Source organism: Streptopelia decaocto (assembly GCF_964273445.1).
Source record: "Streptopelia decaocto genome assembly, chromosome: 14".
NCBI classification, from domain to species: domain Eukaryota; kingdom Metazoa; phylum Chordata; class Aves; order Columbiformes; family Columbidae; genus Streptopelia; species Streptopelia decaocto.
In genome coordinates, this window is record NC_138669.1 from 9,552,824 (window position 1) to 9,570,486 (window position 17,663).

At 42.9% G+C, this 17,663-nt stretch overlaps 1 protein-coding gene across 5 annotated transcripts in view; it reads right to left on the reverse strand.

Moving 5' to 3' along the window:
* Positions 1 to 17,663, reverse strand: part of PHACTR3 (phosphatase and actin regulator 3) — a 100,164-nt gene that overhangs the window by 12,931 nt on the left and 69,570 nt on the right. For 4 of the 5 annotated variants that reach the window (XM_082065434.1, XM_082065436.1, XM_082065435.1 and 1 more), the window contains exon 8: positions 16,189 to 16,342. In XM_082065434.1, the coding sequence (XP_081921560.1) occupies positions 16,189 to 16,342 (154 nt within the window). Of the gene's footprint in view, positions 1 to 4,177; positions 4,316 to 16,188; positions 16,343 to 17,663 lie in introns of those variants that run through there. The other variant, XM_082065438.1, reaches the window with a different exon arrangement.

Here is a 17,663-nt window from a genome sequence, read left to right on the forward strand (position 1 = left end):
ACTGTCTCCTGTTGAGGGTATCTACTCCAGGAATTTGCTTCCTCATTAGCTTAAACCAAGGGATGCTGAGAGTAAAAGTAACTGGAGCTCAACCTGCAGAACCTCAGTTGAGGCAACTGCAGCTGCCTCGGGGAAACGGAGCAGAACTGGACCCACCAATGTTGCTTCCCTGTAAATGATGTTTGAATATAGCTCAGATAGAGTTTGCTGTATGTGTGTCATTGATTCTCAAAGTCTGGATAGTGACTGAAATCTGAATATTTTCTCATCATGCTAGAGCAGTGACCATAAGTTGCAGTGGGACAAAGGAGACATGGACACACAGTGCTACACGGGCAGTGGTTTCTTAAGTTCGGAAAAATAACAAAGTTTACATGTTATTGTTGTTCTGTGCAAAATGAGCATAAGCCTTCAAGCACCAGGTGTTCTTCAGCTGTTTGAAGTTTGCGGAGGTCTCTAGGGTATTTGCAGATTACTGTTAGAAAGTTTACCCCAGTAATGTGGGCTCAGAAAGGTAACTGGATAAACTGGTATATTTCCACTTCTCAGAAGCCAAAAACTTTGCTTCCTTCTGTGTCCTCTGCAGTGTTACTCTGAGGGTGAGAGGAGCAGCTCATTGCAGGTTGGCTCAGTCACCTGTGCTTCACCACAAGAACACGCTGTAGGTACAGCCATGTGTGCTCTTGGTCTCAAAGTACCTTGGGTGCTGAGAGTCTGCATGTGGCCTCAAGATGTTTGTTTTCTCCACGCAATGTGCACATGGGAGTTCTGTGATGTTCATGGGTGCTCCATGCTGGCTCTGAGAGGGTCAATAAATCCATGCATGTCTGGCTGTTGATGTACATGTGCAGTGTATAATTGGAGCAAAACAGGCTGCCCAGGGAGATAACGTGTCCTGCCCCTGCCAGCCCCATCGGTGGGGAAGTCTCTGTTGGCTGGTCTGTCTCTGCCACGAGGGTCCGGTTTGAGGTCCTGCTGACTGGCATGTTTGACACATGCACAAGTGCAGATGCTGGAGTTGGCTTCAAGGGGACAGCCACTAATTGCAGGTCCCCTCTGGAGCAAAGTCACATGTTCATGAGCTGAGCAACTCACACATCTGTCTGTGGCTGCTGATGAACAGATCGATATTTACTTCACACAGTGAGATTGTCTCCTTCACATTTAAGCGAATTGATGTCTTGGGACCATCATTACAACAAGGTTGATGGTATTGGACTGTTACAGGTGACTCTGAATCCTCAGCAGTCTGAGGATTTGCATGTCACTAGGATCCCAGGCTCTGCTATCAGATGGGCAATGCATCAATATGTCCTGCAGGCAGGAGATGCTGCCAAGTTCTCTGTCCTTATGGTTAACCTTAGCAGTGTCTGCTTTGTCCGTTGTGGGAACTGCATCTCAGCAAAGCCACAGCAATCTCGGGGCTTGCAGGTATGGGCACAGAATAGCTGATGAGAGACAAACTGGGAAAAGGTCCAGCCCAGCTATATGCATATGGGGCTATGCTGACTTCCCAGCCCTCAGACAGTCCATCTTTTCTAGCTCCTCTTACTAACCCACAGTCACAGCCGTCTGGCAAACCCCAGCAAGTGTTCAACAGAATCCACCCCAAAAAAAGCTCTTGTTCTTGGTTCGTGGTGTTTCTTATCTGTTCCTATAATGCATTGGTTTCTCAAATATGTTTGTGCATAGAGTCTGTTGCACAGTATCTGTATTTATGGTTGTCATAAAACTGAATTTCTTTCAGACTTGTAGCTGAAGCCAAAAGACATACTTTGGAATCCTTTCTCTGCTCTTTCTGAGATCAGTGTGATTCTGATATCCTTCTGCAAAGGGAGGGGTAGTCTGTGTAGGCTTGGACACGTGCATGTGCCTCTGGACTCTGGGCTGACAAGTGAGCAATCAATCCAGCCTTCAGTAAGTGAGCTGCAACCAGCAGCGTCTGCATTGATTGTCTCTTGTGACAGGTAGTTTTGCAGACAGACTTGGGAAGGGGAGCTCCAGTTCCAGCAAAGGGAGGAGAAATGGGAATACCCTGTGCTGGCTTCTCATAAAGCAGATTGTGTCTGCCACCCATCAGGAGAGAGAGGCTCTTTCTCTTAAATTGGCATCTCTATTATCAGAACATCATGTTCAATTTGACAAGAAGTTTATTTTCATCCTTCCTATAAGTACTTGTGAAGAGGATGTGTGCCAGGGCTTCGAGTCACCCACGTGCTGCACTGTGTCAGTGCAGTACCACTTGCAAGGTACAATTATGGGTAGTAGTAAACCCTTGGTGGGAAGGACTTGCCTCTTACAGTCTGTACAAAATTAGAAGACAAAGGCTGAGACACAAGCTTGTTCTTACCCCAAGGTAATTCTGGAGTATGTAAGTGGTAGCTGAGTGATGTGCCAGCATTTCCCATCACAGGGTAAGAGTAGCTGCTGCTGTTCTCTCATAGTAAGAGACTAAAGAGCAGTAAAAAAAGGGTGAGTTTGTATGGTAGATTTTGTGAGTTGCATTCAAAAACTTCACTGCTTTTAAAATGCCCCATATTTGTGTCTATATTCTTTCATAAATTATTTTTCGCATCCAAATAAGAAAACTGCCTTTGGGTGTCCAGTAGAAGATACTGGATAAATGCAGAGGCTGTGTATGTTGCCTTAATAACATATCTGATTAATTTGTTTGGCCTTCAGTTCTGTCTGGATTTTCAAGGCTGCAAATCAGCAAGAATTCAATTAATTATGTTGTCACTTGTCACCCAGGCAATTACAGTTGTCTATCATTATAATATCTATGATACAGGTCCTGCAATGAGGAGTTCAGGTTTCAGTTGGAATAAAAACTACATACTTGCCCAGCATGACCCTTGTATCATAACCCACTGTCCCTGAATGACCTACATCCTTGTGACAGGGTTGTTATTCTGTAGTGTTACTTAGCGATAAGCACTCTGTGGGCTGAAAGACACCAACAGAGGCAGTATCTAATTATGTGAGAGGATTCAGATGGAGAAGGCTTTACGGTAATCACTGTTTTCACCACTTGTGAAAGCCCCACTGCATTTGACCTTTGGTTTCATGATTTTCTCCATGTGTGAGGAAGAAAGGCTGGACGCAGCTGGGGAGTAGAGCCTGTCTCTGTTCAAAGGCCAGCTGCAAGGTTCAGTGAAGATGCTGAGCATCCATCTACCACCTTCAGGAGGCTTTTGCTTTCATACCTCTCCCAACATGGAGTTAAGGACTCTTGGAGGATGTTGGACCACATTCTAGGACCAACGTAACATAAGGGTTTAAATTTTCAGTTGAACTATTAGTTAACAGACAAGAACTAACATGCATACATTAGGGTGTAAATGTAAGAGCTACTTAGAACAGGAGATTTCTCCTCTCCCTTCCATCTGGTTCCCCACTCTGTGATTTAACAGAGCTGCTAGATTGTGTATCTATCTGTCCTGTTTGTAGCAGAATTACAATATTTAGCCATTAGGGTGACAAAAGTACAACTGATTATTCAGACAAAGACATGGCTCATGTTTGTAGTTTGAGTGTTTCTATTGGTAGCAATATCAGTGTGGGCAGCACTACCACTTGCTCTTGCTTCTGCTTTGCCTTGCAGCTGGGTAAGGAACTGGTTTGGGGAATACAGTCAAGCTAAAAATAGCTCAGCAATAAAAAACTGCTGAAAGAACATGCTCTTCTAGTAACTGCGAGTGGTGCAGACTCCCAGTGCAACTCCTCCGCTGAAGGCTGATGAGGCATCAAGGCTGTGTATTAAAATGTATGTTGAAGGGTCTTCCGACTGAAACCACATGCAGGTTATGATCTAGGTCACACTGTGCAGGTCACTGAAATTGGTGAATAATGTTTCCTTGCAAAGCAATAGTGTTGGGGGGGGGGGCGGGGGTGGTGATTGGTTGTTTTTGTTTCTTTTGCTCCAAAGCAGGAGCTTCTCTGGAGCCCTGTGTTCCCACAACAGAGAAAAAAAAAAAAAGAAAAGCACGATGTACATATGTCAGATTTGGGCAAATTGAGAACATTGTGGGTTGGATGTTTCAGGACAAGCAAACAAAATGAATTATATAAATCCCAGATTTTTTGTTCTATCCTATTACGTGTTTATTACTGTTACATTATTTTAAATAAAGACATCTGCCACTGCTGAAGTGATACTAAATTCAACGCTGATAGCAATTGCTTGAGCAACACTAGGGAGCTGCAAGTCAATCAGAGAAGCAAATCTTAGCCCTGTGGTGGGTACTGCCAATTTCCTGAGACTTTCCAAAACTCCTAGTGGAACAGTTGCATACTCCTGGGTGCTTACTTAATGCTGTGGACCAAAAGAAAAAAAAGAAGTTGCATTTTAACTTCACTGTATAAACAACACCTAATACAATGCTTGTGCTTGATCTGCTCCAGAGAGGTTGAGGCTGGTTTACCAGCCACCCTTGAGCCCTGTAGAAATGCTGTGGCTAATGACTCAAAATCCTGAGTAGCCAGGAATGCAGTTTCAGCCACGGCAGTCAGAGCTAACAGGGACAGGAGGGCAGAAAGACATGTCAGCTTAAGCTGTAGCACTAACTATGTTCTGGAGCTCATCAGAGATACTGTTCATGGCTAGAAGTGTCCCAGAATGTCTGGAATTCAGCTAGTGCTCACTGTTGCACAGCTAGTGTTAAGATCCTGCAATACTGTCCACTTAACCTATAAATAGTTACCCACACCAACAGATGCCACTGCGATGTGCAACTGTGGGATTTGGGTCACTGGAAGAAACCACAGCTGGATTTGCAGAGAACAGACAAAGAAATGTTGGTACGCGTAGCTTGTCAGCCTGCCCCTGCTGACTGCTCCTCCGCCCCCTCAATTAATGCAAAATTATTTGAGAATGGCCATTGTCCCCTCGGATACCAGCTGCTGAGAATTTCCCCATGCAATGTGAGCTCTAGAGGATCACAGAATCACAGAATGCCAGGGACTGGAAGAGACCTCGAAAGACCATCTAGTCCCATCCCCTCCCTGGAACAGGAACACCTAGATGATATACTGCTCTGTTCCCTGTAACCTGTATTTGTATATAAAGGAGCCTTTGGCAATCTGCAAAGTCTGTGAAATGACAAATAAACATCTGCAGGCATGTTTGCCATTGCAAAGTGTTGCATAAAGCAACAGCCAGGATTTACCCCAGAGTTGGTGGTATCAAGCTGTGTGAGCCTACTAACCCAGCAGCTTCAAACCTGAACAGGAGAGGGCAAGCCATTGCACTTTGCAAACTGATTGTAATGTCAGGGTTCATGCCAAGGGATAACTTTCTTCATCACTGAAGTAAATCAAGGAAAACGCCGTGCTCTCTTGGCTTTGTGTAATCTCTAAAGAAAAAAAAATGAAATTATAGTGATTCCTAAGGTCGCAAATGCTCCAGGGATAGACAGTCCCTGCTGGGACCATATGTAGGATGACACACCTGCTACCAAATTGTGGGAATCTCTCTGGGAATGCTCCCTGGCAATGCAAGTACTTTCTAGCTCTCTCCTGTCACTCGCCCACACAGCATCTCCGAAAGGATGGGGTATCCCTGCCTTCAGAGAGTGTATCACCATCTGTTGTACTGTTTTCTCTTTCATGTGCACTATTGTCAGCCCTGCGTTTTTCAGCACAGAGCTAGACCAACAGCTTGTCCTCGCGCTGGCATTAACCACGGCTGGCCGGGGCCACGGAGCCTTTGCCCACAGCATGCTCTGAATCCTGCTTCTTTACTGCATCCCCACTTATTTTACTTTAATCTTTTGATTTTTTTCAAAATTTCTCTAGAGGTTATCTGTTCATTTTTCAATGGAAAGAGTGTTCCCACTGTCTGCATGTACAATGAAATGAGAAATTCCATTGACAGCTCGAAGAAGTGGCCCAAGTGCTCTGTAGGACTGTGAGTCCCGTGGCCATAACGGCAGGAACAATAATCTGTTTTGTAGTTATTTTGCCAGCAGGTCTCATAGTGCTCTGCAAAGCTGATCTGCGTGATTATCTCTGCTCTATAGAACAGAAAAATGTGGCAAAGGGTCTTGTCTGGAAAACCAGACTGGCAGGTCCTCCAGGGATTTATTCACTTCCCACTGCAAATGGTATTTTAGTGATTCTGGTTTTCTTTGGTTTTAAATTGGGCTGTGTGAGGAGTATGACTTGTCACTTGATGCCACAAAGTGTGACACGGAGTGTTAGACAGGCTAACTTACAGGAAAACGCAGAGAGCATTTGAATTTTAAAATGTCACCCTTGCATTCTGTCTACTCTTCCCCAAAGCTTTTTGGGACTGTCTTTAGTTCTGTTTAGGATCCTATGTGGCAGTATAAATCCAAATAGAGGTCGCTGACCAATTTCAGTCAGGATGGAAAATTCTGAGCTTTTGAAATACGGGTTCCTCAATTGAATAAAATGTAGGAGTTTAATTATGTAACATTTCCTATTGACCCGAACATTGAGTTTTGACATTACTGTTATAGTTTGTTGTGGTACAACACACAATGTCTTTTACTGTAAAAGTCCAAGGCTGCAACAGAAAACGTATGTGAGGTCACCGTGTTCTTGGGAAAGAATTCAATTTTACCACATGCGCACCCCTTAGAGTCGCTTTCTGTCTGCAGAGTGGCTGCTGGGCTGAGAGGCTGAGCAGGGCAGTGTGAGGAGGCAGTGACCCCATCAGAGCTAGAACAAGCCTCTTGTCTCTGCAAACGACCTTCATCATACACTGGTTTTCTAGGCTTTTGTAGCATTTCTTTTTTCATTGCAACTGATGCCCAGCAAGTTACAGGCAACGCTGCATGTGAGTCCCCTAGAAAGTCCCCACCAACCATGAGCTTCCTGCTCTGATCATCCTCGCAGAACTCAGCTCGGGGTTTACACACAGCTGCCCTTCTCTGCTACCTTGTTCCTTTACACTGCAAACAAGCTGCAAAAAGATTTCTTTAAACTTCATTGCATTATGTCTACAAATACGACTTTCCTTACCACATTAGTACTGGTTTGTTTAACCTTTTATTGAGGAGGAAGATATTTTTCCCCTGTTGGGTGGTATTTGAAAGTGCTGTAGCTGCTCCCTCTGATAATTATAATAATAAGGCTGCAGTGCAGCCTGGCCAGAAAATGGCTTTTGCAGACACCCTCAGATTAGCCAATCTCTCTGCAGTAGAACAGCTGCTGTCTGGAGAGACTGTTTTCTGGCTTTTTATTTTTTTTAACATGATTTCTGAAAAATTAATGAAGTATTCATTCAGAATTTAATTTGCTTAATGAATATGATCATCTCAAGCAAATGACAATGGCTGTTCATCTGTGAGCCTTGTAGTCTTGATTTTGAGGGCTTTGTTCAACAGTGAGGCACTCGTGGGTTTGTTCTGGTGTTTGTGCCTGGTCTGGGTAGTGTTTTGTATAGTTTTAACAAAATAAAACAACTGTCATATTTTTACAACAATGGACTGACAAGATTGAAATAATCTTTTTCTAATGGGATTTAAAGTTCAGATTTTACCAACGTGCTGCTTCTTCAGCAGGTGTGTTTCCTAGTTACCTTGGTACGGTCCTCTGCATTAGCGGACTTTCAACAGGAGGTCCTCAGCCTCCAAAGGTGTTATCTGTTCCTTTTTCATTTCACTAGGTAATTACTTGAGTATGGATTGAAAAATCTGTGTCTCCTTTTTTATCTTTTGATGTGTTACATGCGACAGCTAAAGCAAAAGATAGAAAATGAGAGTGCCTTCCAGAAAAAACAAAAACAATATCCAGAATCTGGAGAGGTCAAGGTAGTGTGTTGGCCACTTGGATGATTTAATTATCCTGAAAAACAGATATTGAAGAAAACTTGCAGTGCTCTGTTTGACCCAAGAAGCTCCCAAGTTACACACAGAAACAGCAAAACCCCCACAAGACCTGATTATACATCTGCAGCTTGCCAGGTGGGCACAGGCAATGGAATGAAAAAGACTTAGCTAGAACTACATTTTAATAATTGATATGACTGTACAATATTTATTACAGTAGTGTTTGATTAAAAACAATGACCTTCTGTTCTGACCTGTTTTCTCTCTTTCCCTCTCCCTATTTGCTAAATATTTATTTCCTTCATTTTTCACCCCCCTTGCCTTCTCTAAGGTTATTTCAAAAGGGCAGAAACTGTGCGAGTCTGACCCAGTTTTTCTGTATGAAAACAGCATTCCTGGGAGGAATTAAGATCTTGAATGAACCAGGCTACAGCAGTTGTGCTCAGAGCCACGAGAGGAGGAAGCTGTAGTAACTCTAACACTATTTGAAGGGCTGGCAACTGCACTATATTAATTGCACTTTCCTTGGATCACATGTGGTGAGCCGGTTCTTGGAAAAGAGTCCAAAAACATGCTTGGATTCTTCACAGAAAGGTGCAGATGAGTCATGCTCATAAATCAGTGATGAAATGCTACCGGTAGGAGCCATCTGCCCTCCAGGTATGGTGTGTGCAAATGTGCCACCTCACTGGAAGAACGCTTTGTCTCTTCCCTTCCCCAGACTAAAAGCCACACCATGAATTTTGTGGGAGAAGTGAATTCTATCTGCTTTGGTATTCTGCAGGAAGTTCACAGCAACAGTTATGGTGTAACTCCTTTATAAATATCCAGTCTGCATATAAATTTCATTAGGTTTAAAAGGAGGGGAGGGTGGAGAACCAACACAACACCAGAACTACTCCCCTCCCCACTTTTGTTCTTATGTGCTTTCAAGCGGCAAGTCTGAAACTGAGTATGTTAAAGCTAAAAAAACACGCAGCCAAACCCTCTTCTGGCTGAGGTTTTTGCTTATACCATTTAATAGTCTTTCAGATACACACTGTCCATCTGGTCTTCTGTTTCAACTGGAGTGATGTAGGTGCTTGGTTTCAGGTGCTTAAAACATTTTTCCTTGATGTCTTGAACAGGTTTAAAACAAAAAACTAATCCAAAATAAACTCAGTAACAGAGTGACCATCCCCAAAGTGGTGAGGGCTGCCACAGTGAATGCATGAATCCCTGCGCAGCCCCTGGTTTGTCAGTAGCTCACAATTGCTACAGCATATTGTTCTGGTCAGGTTTTTGTCATAAAGCAGCACAAATAGCTGTGACAACCAGAGCAGCTTACTTTGATCCCTATCGATTAAGCTCTGCAAATTAAATTAAAGTAATTTCTTTCCGTAATTACTTGTGCTGCAGATCCAAACTAGCTTAAGGACCTGAATCATAATCCAGTGTAAGGTGAGGCATTACAGAGCATCACTGCCTTTCTGCAGATTCCCTTTCTGGTTCATGATTGCCCGCCACTGTACAGGGCTGGGACCCAGATCTTCAGGCATGTGTAGGATCTGAGCCTGAACACATGCTGCTATTTGTAGGCAGTTTGGCAAAGGCAAGGCAAAACCAATGCACTGTTTTCTCCTTAAAATGTTTTTTCTTATTTAATTACACTTGCTTTAGCAGTTTTCCTGCAAGTTTATTTACATAATTATGCTTACTTATGACACATTACATCCTTCTGAACTCTGATTTTTTTTTTTTTTTTAATATTTCTTGTTACACATGTTCCACTTATCCTAGAAGACCTATTCCAGGAATTGACTCAGTGTCCCAGAAAAGGCCCTGGTTATTTCTCTTTGTGTCTGCACCTGCGGCTCTGTTCTTCCCTTCCCTGCTGTGCACTGACCTGCTGCCCTTGCCTTCACTGGGCTGTGGAAAACATGTTTGATTATGAATTCCAAGCACTGGAGCCGGGAAAGTAGAACAGAGCAGTTCAAGGAGTCAGTGTCTTCGCAGAAAACGATCTCTCATCAGCTGTGCCCTGGACATGTGAAACCTTTTCTTGTCCCCAGGCAGAAGTAACTGCTCTCTGCAATGACACATCCCCATGTTTGAATAAAGTATTAATACCCAACATTTTCAACAGGAGGTGCATAATGCATCCTTAGTGATACAAACCTGCAATGAGAGCAGCTTTGAGTCATGTATGTTGTTTGAATGAAAACCTAATGCACATGACTAAATCCTCTCTGTTGCAGCCCTTTATAAATGAATTAGTGTGTTCAAAAATTCTTGCCAAACATGCTGTGGGCTGGTTTGAGACAGCAAATTGCTCTTTCTGGTTCATCTGCAGATCATGGCTTTTGCCCAGAGCTGACAGGGTGCTCCATAATTGATTGCGCATGCACTGTGCTTCATTACTGAAGGAAGCAAGGACCTCTCGTTAAAGAGCTTCTGTCCAGAGGGTCCATTATGATCACACACTCATGGTGGTTAGGATTGTTACTTGCTGACCAGGGATTCATATTTGTGAAGTTCATTCTATTTTTGCAAGTGTAATACCTGAAAGGGAACAAAGACTACCTTTCTCAAGAGCTCTTCGGTCCTGAAGAGAAAAGGACACGGTCGCCAAGGTACGGCATGTACGGATGTACTTGAACATCTTCTAATACATGTATTTGGGCTGCAGTGCAGCTCCCTTGGACCTGAAAAGCCCTGTAAACAGGAGGCAAAACTGACTCATTGCTTGGAGACCTTAACAAAACAAGCTTTCTCCCTTTCCTCCTCATTTTTATCCTTGAAGACTGTCTCAGGGTGACTCTGGCAGCAGACGCCAAGCCTCGGCCCCCTTGACTGTAAGGCCACTGCTGTCTGTCACTGGGTACGTAACAGGGTTTCCAATTGTGTGTCACTGCCTGACACCAAGGAAAGGCATGGGAAATATTAATGCCTATGGGATCCAGATATCTAAATCCTGGAGGAAGCTCTGAAAATCTCAGCTATCCCTTGTACTTCCCCCATTCTTCAAGTCCTTCTCCCCCTGCCACCCTGCCCTTCACAATATTTTTATTTTCTGTAACCTAAGTGCTGTCACAGAAAAGGGACAAAACATGAAAAAAATCCCAAATCCTCACACAGCACCAGGTTTAAAAAACACTTGGGCACTGTACAAGATGTGAATAAAATACTGCAGCCACATGCAAATCTCCAACAGCAACTCCCAGGCTGGTCCCCGCTGCCAGCATCTCAGCTCGCTGTCTAGTGCAGAGCAAGGAGGACGGGAGACTCCCTTGGTTTACGCGCATGCCCACAGAATTAAATTGTAGCTCTATTTATAGCTCTTGTCTCATGCGAGGAGCTGAGGCTTTCACAGACGCCCACACTGTGCTCGCTGGGTTTATTTTTAGCATCAGTGACAAGGTTACCTGGATGATTCCTGCCAAATAAAAATGAAATGAATTAAATTGTACACAGCTAATTAGCAGTGACAGATGATCTTTTCTTTGTGCTTGCCCCTGCCTTTCTGACTCCAAAATAAATCTGTGTCAAGTCTTCCCAGCTTTCTGAAAACAGGGCAGTTCCCTGATTTCTAGTTCAGCAAGTGGGAATTTGAGCACAGTCGCAGCTTCATCAAAAAACCTTAATAATCTCCAGGTGAATTTAAGCTAGTCTCCAAACTGGGCTCAGTTCAGTATGGACTTAATACTCTGCATTAGGGCTACTAGTGGTTTGTACACCACCACCCCTCTTTTGGTCTAATAAAATATGCCCCAAAGTTCTGTGGATTCAGCCCATTTCCCACCGAATCTCCCAGTCTGGAGGGCCGATGCCTTTCCAGTCAGAGCTACACTGAGCCATTCCTGGGAGGAGGTGGCACTGGATGTGTTAGTCTTGAGAAATGAGCACAGCTTTTGTTTTGTCAGTAGGTAAAATCTTCCTTTGTGATTGCTCTATGTTGAACTATCACGGTCTATGCTTTTAGGCTGCAAATCTGAAGTGCCGTTTGCTCAGTATTGTTCTGTCTCCAGCAGCTCTGTGAACTTCATGCTCTGTTACATGAGGCTGAGGTGCAAACCAGGGTCTCATGTTGGTGTGTGTTTAGCTACGTCTGCAGTTTCTGGGCAAGTCAACTTGAAAATGCCTTTCCAAGAACCTCAAGGCAGCACTAGAACCACAGATTCCCAGATGTGGTAAAATATTAAACAAAGATACCTCCTTTTCACATTACATTGCCAAGAAACCTTGCCCAGCATGATTCACTTACTCATGCCAAGATTTTCAGTGTAGCAAAGATCAGGTTTAGGTGCTCAAGTTTTGGTTCCGCTATGTCTCCACAAACGCATCATTCTTCTTGTCTGACTCCTTTCATGCCCACACTTCTGTATCTGAATTCCTGCCTCCATAATCTTTTAAGTGCTGCTTAATGCATCATGTCTACTTATGCAAATATCCAAGGAGGTGAAAGAGAATATAAAGTGAAAATTACAAGTATAATCTTTTCCAGGAATTCATGTTTTCATTGAAACATTGAGTAATAATGGAGTGTCTTTAACTGTAGTTACACAAAGCATACTTGCAAGTACCAACCACCCAGGCAATTCAAACACTAACTTTCTAAATAGTCAGATATCAAATTTAATTAAACAACCTTTTCCTGCATCGCTCTTCAGTCTAGCAACTATTTTACTCCTCCAGGTTTCAGCTTAAATCCCTACTAGAACAAAGTGTGTCTGTAAGGCAGAAAGCAGTTATTGCAAATAATTGTACTTACAAATGTCTTTTCTGCCTCTTGACACAAAGAGCTCTCAATTCACTGAATTCCATTGAGGGCTTATTATCTGCACTCCGAACACATAATAATGGGAACCAAGACCTGTTGGGAGCCCTTTGCCTAATGCACAGTAGAATATTGCAAGTGCACACCATGGCCTGGGGCACTGGGGAGGCATGAATTAGTAAGAGAAAACACTGTGGGAAAGGGAAATCTGGGGAAAATGGAATACTGCCATTTTGGATGGAGGAGGAGTGAGACGTGTGTGTTTCCACGGCAACAAGTGGTAGACTAAATTGGCTGGGAGCACGAAATATGGGAAATACACTTTTCAAAAGCGGCAATGCACGTAAATGAATGCTTGAATCTGTACTCACGCTGCTGTCAGTCAATAATAAATCTGAAGTCAGTGGCCTTGCACTGCTGCAAAAGTAGAATCTGGCCCAAAAGATCCAGCAGGATTTCTCAATCTCTCTTTTGAGACTGAGTGAAAAAGTGAGGAAAAATAGGGATTTTGACTGCGTGAACACTCATTAGCATGACAGCAGAGAGCTGACTTTCTGAGCAGGCTCACAGCTACTGTTGAAACGTATTATACCCAGAACCATTTAAACAAATACAGTAGTTTTGAGAAAATGTTGTTCTTTTGTACGTAGACACTGTTATTTGGTAAGCTTTGCACATCAGCACAGCTTTCTCTCCAGAGTATGAAGCTAGGTTGTGTTAGCTGTGGGACTGAGCCAATTTGCTAGACAGCTAGAGACTTTCAAATCCCTACAAATGTGCTGAAAAATATTGATCTAGAAAATAACCACCTGTTTAATTGCCATTCTTATGCAGACAGCCATCAAATAACTAATCTGCCTGTACGTTATTCTTGTGTGCTAAAGTACAGGCACATGTAGATTCAGAACTGAGACAACAAGTCCCATTGCTGTTACCAAAGTGCTACTAGCACAGCAGCAGCAACGTGCTCTTATCTGCTTAGGCAGTGGCAAAATCATACAGATGACAGACATTTCTATTTGATCCCATTTCCCGGCTGGTGCTTCACACCTGAACAGTGTGTTCCTTAGCTATAAACTTCCAAGTTGTCCTAAAGAGACTGCTGCACAAGCACCAATGAAATGAATGGATTTGAAGACCTCAAAATTTCAATGCAAGACATTCACTCTGTCCAGTGCAGTTACATTTCCATGCTACTGCCAGGTTGTGCTTGGAGTGAGGACTGTGGGGTACTTTGGGTTTTGTGGAGAGAGACTTAGTCAGAAACTCCAGAGGGATATCTCTATGACTTTGACTCTTCGGCCTTTATCAGTACCTTTTTTTTTTTTTTTTGAACATGGACTTGCTTTTCCTGGTGTAAATATTTTTCTGCATGCATCTACCACCTGAGCTTGTTTCATGGTCATGTTCTATTCTGGTGGATGAGTAAAGAGCTGAGCTCTGCCAGTGCACATATGTGCTGGAAGTTGTGTGGGAGATCGCTTCCAATCTGTTTTGCCATTCCTGGCTACTCCAGCAATCTCTGCACCGTCTGTTCCCTGAGATGCTCTGAATCTTCCACGTTCCAGGAGGAAGGAGCTAAATGAAAGTCTGTCTTCCAGCACTTGGAACAAAGATGGCTTTTAGCCATCCTTTAGACATTACAAATGAGACTAATGGCCTGCACCACAGATTGTTCCACAAGACCATAGCAGACAGTATGTTGGCTTCCTTCCCTGCATTTTCCTACAGACAGTACATTTCTGAGCTTCTGGTAATGACCAGTCCTTTTCTTCACAAATAGAGAAGTTTCCTTTTAAAGTCCTTATACTGACACCCAACTTCAGGTATGCCTCCTTTAAAATTATTCTTTAGACTCATTATTAAGCAAGCCAGATGGTAAATTAAAAGAAAGGGCCTGTAGTTATAACACTTGAAGCTGCAATTTCATTAGAGCTTTGATGCTAAGAGAATTCAGGCTGTATTGAAAAGAGGTGTGACCTGGGCATTTCAGCAATATGAGCTGTGGCTGGACATGAGATAATCTTCTCACTCAGTGAATATTCTGTGATGGTGCAACTTGGTTTTAGGGATGGAGAGGGCTGGAAACCACATATTTTATATTTTAGAGATATAAAATTAGGCTCCTGACCCATGAAGATATTTCATGAGCTATTGACTGGCCAGAATACTGGGATTAACAATATCAGAGTGCAGCTTGAAATATTTCCCTGAAATGAATGCACAAGGTTTGCAAGATCAAGATGATCAAGGCCATGGTCAAGGTCCATGACAATTTCCCTAAGAAGATGGGTATTGATGTGGCACATCAGTGACTTGGTCCACCTGTTACTCTTGGAACTTAATGTAAATTGTAATGTGATATTTTCTACTTATATGGGATACACTTGTTTTTTGTGACAGGGAGTGTCATTTGCTGTTTTGTGCAGTCACTAGTACAACGTATTAATCTCCTTTCCGTGTAAAGTGCTACCATGTTACAAACAATAAGCAGCAATCACTGAGACTGGAGGAAGGTGACTATTTCATCTCCAATACTGTAGAAGCGTCGTGAAGTGCACCCCAAATCTCATCCGTTTTCATTCAGCAGCTTGTTTCTGAGCTGAGGGCGAGTGTGATGATGGCAGTGACGTTTTCCTCCACAAACTCTGGTCCATTAGGACTTGTGCTCTGATCCACATGCATGCTTCTCATTCCCTGTCCCCTGAGGCGAAGTTTAATCAAATGCACACACATGAGTGAGCTAGCCTAAATATCAATAAATGTTTCTTTCAGGAGAGGCTTGAGATATTTAATATTTAATAAGCCTTGAAAATGAACTTCTGTTCGTGTTTCTCAATTTGATCTCAAGCATTTTGGTGACGAGCGGTGCTCGCTGTCCCAGTGTGGGCAGGCACAGCACAGATTATTTAACAATCCACTTTGTCTCATCTAAAATATTCATGTTTGCAGATATCCAAATGAAGCTTTTAAGAAAACACACACAAAAACCAAATGGTGCAGTCTGAGCCTCACAGTTTACTTAAATCTTTGCTTTAGGCTACATGCCACAGTAACGCTGTTTCTCTCCAAGCTCTACCCTGTTGCCCCGGTTACTGATCCAAACCAGACCATCCGCGCCATCCCTGCAGCTGGACTTACACAAACACCTTGCCCATGTGAGGGAAATACTGCTGATGTTGCTTCTTCCTTAAAGCAGAAATACAGCCACCAATGCATACAGCAGCTTTCCCCTGTGCAAGTAAATATGCAGCTATTACAGTAGCATTTATCCTCAAATTCAACTAGTGCTGACAAAGCAAAATTATTATTTCTGTTAAAGCACTAGCCTTCTTGGAGGACCTCAAAATCTGGATTATGTCAGCGGAGCTGCAGCTAGATTTGGCAGAATTTTGCCTCCCACGTTGACTTTTGTCTTTTTTTCTATTGAAATCAAGGGAATCCTGACTAAAAAGGGAGTTAAGATTACTTTTTTTTCTGCATGCCCAACTGACAGCTGAAAATGTGCTTTATTAGTTTGTGCATGATTCACTGCAGGAAATGGACTTGGGGGTGGGTGACAGGATCTCATCTGACAGTACTCAGAGGACACTCCATCGTAAAGGGAGGTTCCTCCCTGGTTTTAGACAGACTTACTTTGAGAGTTTCATTTCAATTTGCTGCCGGATTTCCTGTCTTTCCTCATCTGTCCTCCTTGGGAAGATATTCCTGTCTTCCAGCTCCTGCTTGCTTGGTCTGTTTCGTAGTTTTACTGCCAGCAGTTCTTTCTTGCATTTTCTTGGCAAAGTACCTGGGACATGCATTGAAAAGAAAGTTATTAGAAAGACAGCTCCTGGAGATGAAACGTGAGCATACCGAGAGTGGGAAACCTACAGAGTGACAGCAACCTATACGTGAGTGTGCAAGGAGCAGTTGTACACATAAGTAGCACTAGAGTTGTGCAGGGCTCATACATAAAACTGCTTACAAATGCAGAGGTGTTGGGCCATGTGCAGCTTCATCTCTGTATCACCAAGAATAGCTAATGGTAGCTGAAACAATTGAAGTTGTTGCTTGGCACGTGTGTCTATATATGCATTAGGCCTTTCCCTCTGAAGACAGCAGGAACAAACATTCCAAGGAATAAAAGCAAAGGCCAGGTTTCATCATGATTTGCAGAATGCTGGCAACTTAATTGGACATTTGGGCAATAAGAAACAAATACTTACTGTGATTGCGTGACCTGTTGTGATTATTGTAAAAACGTAATAACGTGTTTTCCATCAAACCAGACAACCTAAAACATTGCCATTACAGAAGAAGTGTTCACGGGAGAATGTGCAGCAACTGTTTTGAGTAGAAGTTTACTGCTCTTTAGTGTACTGGGTGTTGAGTTCTTGTTGCTGCCCCTCTGATGACATTAGAAACAGCCTTTCACTCTAGAGAGAACTTTGAGCTTAGGTGTTTCTGTATCTCTGGTGTAACTCTTTAGACTTCAGCAGGGTAAACAAATGAAAATAGGACTCCTGAGTTTATAAAAACATTTTGCCCTGGTTTTGTAAAGGTATGCAATTAAATGGCTGTAAACTTAAACTGTTTACAAAGTAGAAAGCCACCTTTATTTTCAAATGCAGATTCAAAGTCTGAGGTAATATCCTTATTTAATGGGGGCAGATTGCTTATGATGGAGCAAAATAAGAGGGAAGTGCTATTGGAACCAGTGAGCTGATGAGTCCTACTGGTAGGGGTGCAACGTTCCAGCAATCATGTTACAGGTAGGTTGTCAGCATGTAAATTTACACCAGCTCCCTGCACGCCCCTAGTGCAGAGCCTCTGGCTCTTCTGGTATCCAGTCCAGGGCTTTAGCAGAGTCTGAAAATTATCATTGCAGATTAGCACCACCCAGATGGGGTTTAGAGTCTTGTCAGGGTGTGCAGGAAATACAGTTAAATCTTTATGTTTGCTTCATCTTGGGAGCACAGTGTGTAATATGAGGTTATTTTGGTTTGGCCCCTTTTTACTTTAAAAGGTGTTGGGTTGTAGGGCTTTTTTTAGTTATTTTTTTAATTTGATGCTTCTCTTTTTGGTAGAAAAGTTCACCTCATTTTTAAAGAAAATGACATTTAATTGGT